The sequence below is a fragment of the Chrysemys picta genome, chromosome 1, assembly GCF_011386835.1.
Source record: "Chrysemys picta bellii isolate R12L10 chromosome 1, ASM1138683v2, whole genome shotgun sequence".
In the NCBI taxonomy this organism is placed as follows: Eukaryota; Metazoa; Chordata; order Testudines; family Emydidae; genus Chrysemys; species Chrysemys picta.
The window spans coordinates 343,461,772-343,475,159 of NC_088791.1; the positions used below are offsets into that span (position 1 = coordinate 343,461,772).

The 13,388-nt window shown below is 41.7% G+C and overlaps 1 protein-coding gene across 5 annotated transcripts in view; it reads left to right on the forward strand.

Annotated features, from left to right (window-relative positions):
- Positions 1–13,144, forward strand: part of PAAF1 (proteasomal ATPase associated factor 1) — a 25,525-nt gene extending 12,381 nt beyond the window's left edge. For 4 of the 5 annotated variants that reach the window (XM_042850625.2, XM_005308514.5, XM_065581813.1 and 1 more), the window contains exons 7-12: positions 249–443; positions 1,987–2,078; positions 3,924–4,039; positions 6,478–6,560; positions 8,056–8,138; positions 12,492–13,144. In XM_042850625.2, the coding sequence (XP_042706559.2) occupies positions 249–443; positions 1,987–2,078; positions 3,924–4,039; positions 6,478–6,560; positions 8,056–8,138; positions 12,492–12,569 (647 nt within the window). In that variant the 3' untranslated portion in view covers positions 12,570–13,144. The remainder of the gene's footprint in view (positions 1–248; positions 444–1,986; positions 2,079–3,923; positions 4,040–6,477; positions 6,561–8,055; positions 8,139–12,491) is intronic. The other variant, XR_006174497.2, reaches the window with a different exon arrangement.
- Positions 13,145–13,388: the final 244 nt, after the last annotated feature.

Here is a 13,388-nt window from a genome sequence, read left to right on the forward strand (position 1 = left end):
GCTGTATCTGGAATAAACAGGTATCACTAACCTGTCCAAATTCATGATGGGGTTATCTAGCTCAGGGGCCAAATTCAGTTCTGGTGTGAGCAGATGTAACTCCAGTGGGATTTCACCCAAACGGCCTACTGCCTGTGAGATTCTGGTGCATGCTTTCCAGCTTTTTAAAGCAAGATAGGTGCCTTTTCCAACCTTGCTGTAACTTCCTCGCTTCTACCCTTCTGAGAGGTTTCTTTGCTTTGGTGTAGGTATCCTGGACACAGCCATTGTGGATCGGGGAAGAAATGTCATTTCCAGTTCTAGAGATGGCACTGCCCGCCTCTGGGATTGTGGAAAATCTGCTTGCCTAGGCGTTGTTGCAGATTGTGGTTCTCCTGTGAATGGCATTGCTCTGGGCGTTGCTGACAATACAATAAATCTGGGCTCACCTGAAAATGCACCTAGTAAGTAATATATAGAGGTTTTCTTTTTCCCTTAAAAAGCTGTACAGTTCAGACGTGCCATGTGCAGACTCTAAGGAAAATACGTAACTACTGTTATGAGAGGGGAATCCTTCATCGCTTGGGCAGCGGTCTCATCTGACAGCATAAACTCAAGAGGAAGGGAAGCGGGCCATCAGGGTTGCTCACTGGAGTCCTGAGAGAAGCTGACGAATACAGTTCCTTTTTAGAGGATGATATAGACTAAAAGGTGTAGCCAATTATTTGACTACACTCCTAGTTCATTCTTAAAAATGTTTGAGACCAAATAACTGAACGTAGCCAAATTTATTGTCTAAAGACAAAGCAGTACAGTACAAAAAGCAAACATACATACCCTCCTTCTGGGAAGCAATTCTTATCTCGCAGCATGGTTACCCTACACTGGATGATTACCTGTTCCGTTCCATTCCCTCTGAAGCACCTGGCATTGACCACTGTCGGAAGACAGGATACTGGGCTAGATGGACCTTTGATCTGATCCAGTATGGTCTTTGTTTATACAGAAGCTGTGCTTCAAAGACAGGCGTTTCAGCTAGTAGTATTTCTAGTATGATTTTACAAGTTACAAAAGTCTGTACTAAAATCCAGCCCACCAGTTCGTAACAGTTGTTGTTTTGTTCTATACTTTTCTTATCTCTGTTCTAGATAATGTTTTCACCCCTCAGCTCAGAGAGAGCCTAAAATCCAGCCCACCAGTTCGTAACAGTTGTTGTTTTGTTCTATACTTTTCTTATCTCTGTTCTAGATAATGTTTTCACCCCTCAGCTCAGAGAGAGCCAAGAAACATCCCAGCCTGTGCTAGGACACACCGTTCATATATCTTAGCTTTGACAGGCTTCCCATTTTCTAGTGCCAAAGCTGAGTTCAGCTTTGCAAAGTGTAGTGGGATTTTTGACATGGATGAACTGAACTGTAGGGAGAGCGTAATACGTTTAGTTAACATAATTTCCCAACACTTATTTATTTGTGTGTGTATATCTATATATCTGTAACATGTATTATATTCATACTATGTGCATAATACTCGTTAATGTGGTTTATATTACATCTAACATTAATGTATTGGCTAAAATTAGCAGGAGACTCCATTGGCTCTAGGATCTGTGTGATTATTGGTCCACACTGCCATTCTTGTTGTTTAGAGGTATGCTTCTGCTCCACAGGGAGCTTTGGCATGGGTTTCAGCAGGAGTAAGATTAGGCCCTATATAATTGAGGCCTTTGGAAATGAGTATTTTGTCTGTTGGTACATGAATCTCCTTGCTTTTCCCTCCCTAGTTAAAAGGGTGTTTTCTTCCCCTTTCCCACCCCAAAAGCATCAGACATTTTGCCAAACCAAGTACTGGTCTCAACCTCAAGGGACCTTCTGGATTTCCATGTAGAAAGAGGTACGTCCTATGAGCGTCTGGTAGAGATTTTGGTACCATCAACATAAGCCTCCCCAGTTCTGTTTCTAAGATGCCTTGCAATACTGCCAATAATGTTAACAATTAGAATTTTAACAGGTGAACGAGAAATTGGGACAGAAGGGAAAATCCTGCTGTTGGCTCGGGAAGACAAAAAGCTCCAAGGTGTGGGATTACAGAGCAGGCAGCCGGTAAGTATCTCATGAGACCTGTTCACTACTGTCCATTCAAAACCTCTTGGCACCTTTTGACCTATAAGGGGAGGGATAGCTCAGTGGTTTGAGCATTGGCCTGCTAAACCCAGGGTTGTAAATTCAATCCTTGAGGGGGCCACTTAGGGATGTGGGGCAAAATCAGTACTTGGTCCTGCTAGTGAAGGCAGGGGTCTGGACTCGATGACGTTTCGAGGTCCCTTCCAGTTCTATGAGATAGGTATATCTCCATATATTAAACCCGTCACAGGGTTCTTTCGTATGATAAAAAACTATGTTATAAGATGGAATGTTAACAAGCATTTGGAACTCATTTAATGTCTGTTTGCCGTACACTTTTTCTCCTGACTTCATAACATACAGGTGTGCAATGCACCAGGTAAATATTGGAGCATGCATATCGGGAGTGTGATGCATTGAAACCAATGCAGTGATTACACATTGAAATGAGGATATGTAACAAATTCCATTCAGTGTATAATCATTTATTTTTCTAAAGGAAATTAAATGCAAAAACTGCTTATAGAAGTTTGCAATTTTTAACTACAAAATTCAGAAAGTGTGGCTATTACACTTGTAAATTAAGACATAAATTTAACACTAAAGGGGCAGAAGTGTGGTAGCAGCTGTAACTTTGCATTTCCTCCCTTTCCTATGTTGTGATCTAGATTTTAATGCAGAGGTTCAAAATGGTTTTTTTATCATGTGTCTAATCCCAAAATGCTTTGCAAATTATGCATTCAGCACTGTTGAAATACAGCCTTCTCCAGGGGGGGTGGTATCACTGACAGTATAAAAGTGGAAGGGCAGGGGTGTGGAATTTTTGCCAAGGACCCCAGGGCAAATCTAGTTTTACAAAAAGCACAATGGAATTCTTAATGTCCACACACATTTTCCCTTGGATTTTAAGGCCTCCCCTTTCAACTGCCTGGTGATGTTTGGTTTTATGTTGTAATACTAGAAAAATGCCTTTAATGGCTTAAGAAAGAAAAACATGGGTACAATCTCTCTAAAAATGGTGGTTCTGTTTGAAAGCCCAGTGTAAAATCAGCCTAGCATAATCTTGTTAATTTGCATCCATCTCTTACATTTCCTAAAAAAAATCCTTCATAGAAGTACAGTCTCCGGTATTGGGACAGGTGTTTGCCTTACACAGTACAGGTTCCTTTCTTTTATGGTATCTCCTGTACACACTTTTCCAAAACATGGGCCAGATTTAAATCCTCTTATAAAATTTAAATAGAGGACAGAGACTGAAGAGGTAGAAACACGGGAGAACCATCTGAGTTTGGAAAAGTAATGGAGAGATGGCAAACGCTGCATTGGAGAAGACTCTTCCACCAACTCTGACACAGTTGTGCCTGAAACAGAGGGAGGTTGCTGCAAGATTAGCAGGGAGAGGAGAGATTTCTAGACCCTGCAAGGAAGGCTGGAGGAAGACCATGGGGGTATTATATGCCCAGTATTCTCCCTGCTGTCTCTGTATGATGTGCTACCTTCTCTCTCCAGGGGAACCCCAGCAGTATTAACTACATATATTGCCAATGCTAGTATAACAGGATCATTCCTGGAGGCTTTCTTTGCATTATTGCTTCTGGATGTCTTGGGATGAAGCAAAGAGCTGTTAGCCCCATGTCGCATCTGACAGGTTGCATATAATTGTCTGTGATAACTCATGGAAGTGACCATATCCATGACTTCCTAAATAAATCACTCATTCCCTTTTCCCTGGGACGTCTATTAAGAATAAAGCTGCTGGGTTTTGTCTTTCACACTGCCTGTGAATAAACTGATATTTAAAGTCTTCTCTCCTTTCATTCCCAGGTGTTTCTCTTTGTTGGATCCGATGCATTTAACTGCTGTACCTTCCTCTCAAGCATCTATCTCCTAGCAGGGACTCAGGATGGAAATATATATCAGCTGGATGTGAGAAATACAAAGTGAGTGGCAGGTGTGGTGGAGTGTTTAAAGCAGTGAATTCAGTGTTGGTGAAAGGAACTAAATTGGCAGCCGTGGTGACTGTAGAGCAGGTACAGCACAAGCGCCAGTAGTGCCGATATCCCTGGGATGCTGGCTCCTATAGTTAGCCACAGATCAGGCGTATCAGAGTCAGTTACTGTTCAGTCTTTTTCTTAGTGCACTATCTCTGTGCTTCAGGCCTGATCTGAAGGGACTCCTGCTAGAAGTGAGAGAACAACTCGATCTCTCTGGCCTATTCAGCCCTTGGTATCTCTACAGAGATGACCAATGAGGATGCCACGTGTGTTTGTGGTGGTTTTGTTGTAGACTCTCTTCCACTAGGAATTGGACTGAGACTACAATATGGATTCATTTTATATAGACTGCTGAGATACTGAAGAATGGAATTTGTCTTGCTTTATGTAGATTTTGGTTTTATGCTGAGTGTGCGCCCCTCCAAAGATCTGGATACTCTTGACATACACTTAAAATCACAATAATGTAGGAGTTAAATGTAGAACAGTTCAAAGCAGCAGCACTTCTTCCTACCACATCATTTTATCGGCTGTCATGCAACCAGTGCAGCTTTAAACGGCTTCCACCAGACGGAAATCCCATCCCCCATTGCCTCCGACAATGAGCTTAGATATAACACGCCTTATAAGTGGTGCATTCTGCTTGCAATATGATTCTCCCGTTCCAATTTTTCAATTGATCTGCCCACTGTCAAGTGTTTCCTTTTTCTGAAAGCTCTTAGTCAAGCTCGTACATTCAGTGCAATGATTAACTTTGTTTATATTCGTGCCAAATGCACATTCCAATTGGGAGGTTGTCAAGATGATACCTTCGGATGAAGACACGACAGAATTTAGCATTCCATGTCTGAAAAATTCCTTTTCTGTTATTGGAAAGTCTCCAAGCTTTCATCTATTTCATTAAGGATAATCTCTTTAAATTCTGCATGGAGGGAATCCTGGTGCTTGCCTACAAACGAACTAGCATTTAGATCCCTTTATATCTTCTGGAATTGCCTCTGGAGGAATCATTGAGGGTGGGAGGGATAGCTCAGTGGTTTGAGCATTGGCCTGCTAAACCCAGTGTTGAGAGTTCAGTCCTTGAGGGGGCCACTTAAGGATCTGGGGCAAAATCAGTACTTGGTCCTGCTAGTGAAGGCAGGGGGCTGGACTCGATGACCCTTGAGGGTCCCTTCCAGTTCTAGGAGATAGGTATATCTCCTTATATTATTATTACATTGCCCTGATCTAGCCACTGAAGGATAAAATATTGAGTTTTGCAGACTGGATGTGTCGCTATCTTTCCAGTTTTATCTCTTGTCCATGGTGACTAACCACCAGCTTTCCAATCTCACTCTGGATCATTCATGTGACCCTAATGGTTGTCTGATACATTTTTAATCACTTTCTTCTCTGTTCTGTTTGCTTGTTCTTTATTATGTTGCATATGGGAGGTGTCCTGACAGTTGGGCCTATAACTTTTTGCCTGTTTGGGAATTAACCATGAAAAATAGGTCAAGTTATCTTTAGTAAAGAATGTTATAAACAGGTGCAAGAAAACCAGACACAAAACTGAATTAGTCCAACAAAAAAGCCTACTGATCTAGCTCAAGGACTGTGTTGAAGTCAGGTTTGTAAACAAGAAAATGTGGGTCCTCAAATTAATGAACCAAAATTGGTGTGTCAAAAACTAGGCCTAATTGATGGACAAAATGAGGGGTTGGGCTGTTCCACCCGCCGCTCCCTTTCTGGGTGCTTGAAGAAAGAAACTTTTTTGGGGAAAAGAGAGAACAGAGGCTACTGAAGCATCATGGGTGCCACCATTTCCTGGGGCCCTGGGTCTTTGTCACGCTAACCCTGAGAGATGTCCTGACCAGACTGAGCCAGAGAGAGGGACCCAGATGACCATCACTATCACCATCAGCTCCAGCTGAATCCCAGACATCACATGGGATGAAATGGGATCAGAGTTTAACAACAACACTTCCAGCCCATCTCAACTAAAGTTTCTTTTCGCCAAAGGACAGGTATTGCCCTCTTTGATATCATCTAAGAGACTGTCAAACACAAGGAGTTTTCCTTCTAAAAACTCTTTCCAGCTAAAGAGAGAGGGAACCAGGGATGTTATTAAAATCAGTCTTATATAATACTTTACTTTTCAAATGCTTTGACTGTGTTTTCCTTCTTTTCTTTATCTTTATTAAGAGGTTAAAAGGATATTAATGGTGTGTTTGCCCTGGTGCTAAGAAAGCCGAGGTCTATACCGAGCCTTGTTTAACACTGTTTAATGTTAAACAGTGACCGGGTTATGTTAACAACTTTGGCCCATATATGCCATCTAAATTAATATAAAAGTGTGGTCCTTGATTATAATACTTGGACCTTGTTTTTGCTGGTTTTTCTAGGGCTCCAGTTCAGATCATTCATCGATCAGGAGCACCAGTGCTTTGTCTGCTCCCTTATAGAGATGGATTTATTGCCAGCCAAGGTAATACAAGAGTTACTGAGGCAACAGTGTTTACTTTGCAATGTGGTTACCTTAATTGTCATCTTCGTAAGACACTTTTGCACATTTCTTGCAGTGTGTGGACACGTTAGTTTCTGCTTGCGGTCCCCTGAAGCAGAGAAGAACTGTTAAAGGCATTTTTATAAAACAAGGGCCTGATTCTCCGCTGCCTTGCTCCTCTTGGAGTCTCTTACGGCTCTGCAAAATGCTACTGTTCTGTGTTGGGAGCGTTTCCCACCCACTTTGCAGAGGTATAAATCTATACCAGGCTGTTCAGAAGCAGGCCCCCAGTGAATTAAGAGGATGTGATGAGTATGTTCTGACCAAAGACCAGAGCTTTTAGATCGTATCTATTTTTTTTAACCTCTTGACGTGTTTCCAGTCTGGTGCTGGAGAGGAGCTTCCAAAGGGCTAGCTGGAGTTGCTCTTGTCTCTCCTCTTGGATATGTTCACATCCCTCCATATGATCACCCAGTGTCTCACTGTGATCATGCAGCTCTGCTTTCTCTGTGAATTCCTGGGTTGTTGTGCAGGGTGATAGCTGGCTGTCCAAGTGACATTTTGGGTCCGTGTACACAGGAGTTGGAGACGTAATTTCCAGCTCGAGGAGATAGACCTGCACTAGCTTACTAGAAATAGGAGTGTAGCTGCAGGGGGGCGAGCGGTGGGATCATAATCAGGTGGCTAATCCCTCCCGCTGTTCACATCCCCATGGCTACGCTTCTGTTTTTAGTGCACTAGCTCGATCAGAGCTACCATGGACATATCTGCTCGAGCTGGAAATTACACCCTTAGAGAACATGTCCACAGCAAATGGATGACAAGTGACATAATGGGAACAATGTTAATCAGTGTTTCATTAACTTCCTAACATTTCATGTTCTTCTGTCATCATTCCCCATTGGTCTCCCAAAACAACTCTTCCATGAGGTACCCCAATCTTCCGAGGGTCTGTCTGGCCAAACTGCCAGCCCACAACCCCTATTCAAAGGACTCTGTTGGCTTTGTGTAACAAGTGCAGTTCTTCTTCATTCTTATGATTTAAAGCAAGGGTAGGCAACCTATGGCATGCGTGCCAAAGGTGGCACGGGAGCTGATTTTCAGTGGCACTCTCACTGCCTGGGTCCTAGCCACCGGTCCGGGAGGCTCTGCATTTTAATTTAATTTTAAATGAAGCTTCTTAAACATTTAAAAAAAATCTTATTTACTTTACATACAACAGTAGTTTAGTTATATATTATAGACTTATAGAAAGAGACCTTCTAAAAACGTTAAAATGTATTACTTTAATTTGAGTGAATCAATGAAGACTCGGCACACCACTTCTGAAAGCTTGCCGACCCCTGATTTAAAGCAATGATGGGGCTCTGATAGAAAACGGTTCCTGTATATGCCAATCTGCATCAGTTTGTAGTTGTGAGAATGTCTTATCTTGCAAGCAGTTCTATGTTCCTTATGTGTTTCGTTTTTCATCTAGGTGATGGAACCTGCTTTATTATTCAGCAAGATCTTGATCACGTAATTGACCTCACAGAAGCAGACTGTGACCCTGTATACAAGGTAATGGCTAAGTCTACTTACTATTGGCCTGAGTACCAGCGAGGGGGAATAAAGGTGCCACTCTGCAATGGCTGCCATTGTCTGGTGATTTGGCAACCAGCAGAGCTGGCACCTTTTTGAGAAGTGAATTTTTAAATTTACTTTTTTTACTTGAATAATAACACTTTACACAAACAAATCCTCATGTCATCTGTCTGAGGAACAGTAGCGTAATTTCTCCCCTCAGATGGGGAACTGAGGCAGAGAGGTTAAGTAACTTGTTCATTGTCAGAGAGAGCTCTGATTAGAACTCAGGGGCTCCTACCTCAGCATTCAGGCGTGTCTATTTAGAAAAGTGACTAATGCAAAAATGGCACAGTTCTTACCCAGCTGAGCTGCCCACTGTGCATATTCCGAATCACATCTGTTGATTTCAGAAATCAGAGTAAGTTTTTGCTACTCTATTCCCATAAACCCTGCTGAGTCAACACAGCTCTGGGGGAGAGGCACTAGGTTAGGATCCAGCTCCGTACAGCCACAGTGTTGAGGATGATGCTTAGCGCTCCTTGTAACCAGGTTCCAGTTGCAAAGCAGGGCTGTCAAGTGATTAAAAAAATTAATCGCTCAATTAATCGCACTGTTAAGCAATAATAGGTTACCATTTATTTAAATATTTTTGGATGTTTTTCTCCATTTTCAAATATATTGATTTCAGTTACAACACAGAATACAAAGTGTACAGTGCCCACTTTATATTTATTTTTGACTACAGATATTTGCACTGTAAAAAACAAAAGAAATAGTATTTCAATTCACCTACTACAAGTAGTGTAGTGCAATCTCTATCATGAAAGTTGAACTTACAAATGTAGAATTATGTACAAAAAAATAACTGCATTCAAAAATAAAACAATGTCAAACTTTAGAGCCTTCAAGTCCACTCAGTCCTACTTCTTGTTCAGCCAGTCGCTCAGAAAAACCAGTAATGCTGCCTGCTTCTTCTTCAGAGTGTCACCTGAAAGTGAGATCAGGTGTTTGCATGGCATTGTTGTAGCCAGCGTCGCAAGATATTTACATGCCAGATACACTAAAGATTCATATGTTCCTTCATGCTTCAACCACCATTCCGGAGGACGTGTCCGTGCTGATGATGGGTTCTGCTCGATAACAATACAAAGCAGTGCAGACCGACATGTTCATTTTCATCATCTGAGTCAGATGCTACCAGCAGAAGGTTGATTTTCTTTTTTGGTGATTTGGGTTCTGAAGTTTCCGCATCAGAGTGTTGCTCTTTTAAGACTTCTGAAAGCATGCTCCACACCTCGACCCTCTCAGATTTTGGAAGGCACTTCAGATTCTTAAACTTTGGGTCGAGTGCTGTAGCCATCTTTAGAAATCTCGCATTGGTACCTGTGACGAACTGGAAATGTTCTTAATGTTTTCTCTGAATACTGTGTGGGTGCCTCAGTTTCCCCTATGCAGTTCTTAAGTATCTAGGTGGTGGGATAAGGGTGTATAGTTGCTGCAGAGCAAAGGGCCAGTGTGCATAAATGTCCAACACTCTGTCTCCTAGCAGCTGATGGCCTGGGCCCCTCCTCTGCAAGGTACCAACTAAAGGTGTTGAAAACAAAAAGATCAGGTAACCTTCTGGCCCAGGAAAAAAACAAAGGCCAGAAAGAAGGGGCTGGAGGGGTTTTTCAGTTTGGAGCTGGCTGGGGACTAGGAGTGAGGGCAGACGGGGGTATCTGGCTTGCTGGGCCCCAAAATTGACCCGGCAAAGGGGTCCCGTTCGCTGAACCAACAAGCCCTGTTTTAAACCATGTTCCTGTCATCTAATAAACCTCTGTTTTACTGGCTGGCTAAGAGTCACGTCTGACTGCGAAGTAGGAGTGCGTACAGGACCTCTGGCTTCCCCAGAACCCCGCCTGGGCGGACTCGCTGTGGGAAGCACACGGAGGGGCATATGCTAAATGCTCCCAGGAAAAACCCAAAAGGTAAAGCCGTGTAAGCTTCTTGCCCTAAAAACAGTCTGCTCTATGGAAGAGGAGGCTCTCCAAAGTCCTAACTGGCTTTGTGGGGAGCAGTTCCAAAGCATTGCCTGGGAACTCCGTAACAGTACCTTCTTTGCATTTTATCAGATCTGCAGCGAAAGTGTTCTTAAAATGAACAACATGTGCTGAGTCATCATCTGAGACTGCTATAACATAAAATATATGGCAGAATGCAGGTAAAATAGAGCCGGAAACATACAATTCTTCCGCAAGGAGTTCAGTCACAATTTTAATTAATGCATTCTTTTTTTAACGAGCGTCATCAGAATGGAAGCATGTCCTCTAGAATGGTGGCCGAAGCATGAAGGGGCATATTAATGTTTATCTCATCTAGCACCTAAACACCTTGCATTGCTGGCTACAAAAGTTCCATGCGAACACCTGTTCTCACTTTCTGGTGACATTGTAAATAAGGAGCAGGCAGCATTATCTCCTGTAAATGTAAACAAACTAGTTTGTCTTAAGTATCAGAGGGGTAGCCGTGTTCGTCTGAATCTGTAAAAAGCAACAGAGGGTCCTGTGGCACCTTTGAGACTAACAGAAGTATAGGGAGCATAGGCTTTCGTGGGTAAGAACCTCACTTCTACAGATGCATCTGAAGAAGTGAGGTTCTTACCCACGAAAGCTTATGCTCCCTATACTTCTGTTAGTCTCAAAGGTGCCACAGGACCCTAGTTTGTCTTAGTGATTGGCTGAACGAGAAGTAGGACTGAGTAGACTTGTAGGCTCTAAAGTTTTGCATTGTTTTATTTTTTGAGTGCAGTTATGTAACAAAAAATCTACATTTGTAAGTTGCACTTTCACGATAAAGAAATTGCATTACAGTACTTCTATGAGGTGACTTGAAAAATACTGGGTTTTGTTTATCATTTTTACAGTACAAATATTTGTAATCAAAAATAATATAAAGTGAGCAGTGTACATTTTGTACTCTGTGTTGTAATTGAAATCAATAATTTGGAAATGTATAAAAACATCCAAAATATTTAATAAATTTCAATTGGTATTCTGTTGTTTAACAGTGCGATTAAAACTCTGATTAATCACAATTAGTTTTTTTAATCACGATTAATTTTTTTGAGTTAATCGCATGAGTTAACTGCAATTAATTGACAGTCCTATTGCAAGTCATATCTTGCCATCCGTTCCAACAGTATACCCCACTGAAGGCAGCGTAGGCCAGCATACCCGAGGGCAGAGTTTGGCCTGCAGACTTTTAACTGGTGGTGATCCGTGAGCAAAAGAAATCCATCTTCTCTCTCAGATCTGACAGAAAAGCCCATCTTGTAAATGGAGTGTGTTTGATTGGTCATCTTTGAAACAATTTCAAAACCCCCAAAAAACCTTGTTTCTAAAAGTTGTTGCTGAATGACTATAAAGCTTTTAGCTGTCACATTATAGACCCCAAGTGCTGTTACACAGTCATCTTTATAATGGCAAATCTGAAGAAAAATGGACACCAAGAAACATGCCCAACAGTGCTTTTCAACAGGACCACCCACCATTTACTAATGTGTCGTCTTCCCTCTTCCTCCAGTTTTCCTTCAGGGAAACTGCTGCATTTTCAGCTAAGCCAGTGTTGTTCTATGGCTAGCTTAGGAGATAATACTTTTTCCGAGGGCTGCTGATTTCTTTCCTTCCCATCTCAGAAAATAAAAACATTCAAATGTTCCCATTTCTCTTCAGAGCTTTGCTGAGTTCAGAATCCACTATAATATAGCATTTGGGGAAGTACATGAGCTTCTGTCAGTAGCAAACTGCCCTGTCCATTGTGGTACCAGTAGGATTTCCAATTGTTAACACGGAGATACCAATGCAAGCAGATCCTCTTCAGAATATCCTAATGATCATGCCATTGTAATCCTTTGTGAACATCATGGGGCAATTACCCTTCAAAGAATCTCTGGCATCACCTTGAAGTCCTAACAGTCAAGGGAGAGGTTAAAGGCCATTCACTATATATTTATATTGTGGTAGCTCATAGAGATTCCAGTCAGGGATCAGGGCCCCATTGTGCTGAATGCTATCCAAACAGTTGCTGGGCGGGAGGGAGAAGTCCCTGTCTAATATGGGTATGTTTTTATTGTGAGTTGTCAAGCAGCTCCAGCTGGTCTTTCACCTTGCCAGTGGCCAATTATTGTGATTTGTAGGCCTCATGGGAGAGGGGTGTTTTAAGGATGGATTTAAGAGGAAAGAAGTTTTTCCCCACCCATATGGGGTTGCATAGGAAAAAGCACTAAGGCGCTTGTGAGAAAAGCAGATGAGGAGGATGATAATGTAAGAGGTTTTCTTTTTAAATAATATTTTCATTTCCCGCTTCTAGGTAGCTACATGGGAGAAACAAATCTATACATGCTGCAGAGATGGGATGGTGAGGAGATACCAGCTTTCTGACCTCTGACCATTTGTGGTGTGTGGGAAACAGATGAACAAAGAAACAAGGCTAAAGTCTAGCTAGGTTAGAACCTAGGCCATGTAGCACTTCCAAATAAAAGCAATGCTACCTTTCTAGGACTGTACAGTATATATGAAGTGTGTATATATAAGCTTTGAGAACATTGTTGTGATAAAATTTAAGAACAAGACTGTACATAGAATTCTTGATCTTGTGCTGCTTCTTACAACCCAAAGTTTAGACCGTTCTCTTCCAGTAAGCAGCTTATAGAAGATGTTAATGCAAGACCCTTTGTATCTGCAATATATGTACCGAACTGTTTTCAACATTCAGTGGACAATTTTGGTATTTCTAACAAGACTATGATCTTGGGCTGGAGAGACACGAGATCTGGAGGTGACCATACTGCAGAATTGATTGAAATAAAGGGATTGACTTTTGATCACCCCTTTTCTAGAGAAGTTTGTGCATTTTCAAGACAGTTAATTTAAAAGCAAAACAACTCTGTCTATGTCACATTCAACACCTCATAACCTTTCTTGTGACTCTATTCTACAATAAAAAGTGTGATTTTTTGTGAATTTAGTGAGTAGCCGTGATTTGATCTGACTAAATTTGAGATTTCAGTTTGATCTCCACATGAATGAAATACATATGTTCTTGTGCAGTTTAAAAATATATCCAGTTGTAGTTATAGCTATTGTAGTGAAGGCCACATTAAAATTCCACCAGTTTTTGTTAAATCAGTAATTACATAGCTCTTATAGTATGGTGAAAAGCATCTTTTTGCCATAGGATTTCAAATAATAGCGGCAGACTGCCATT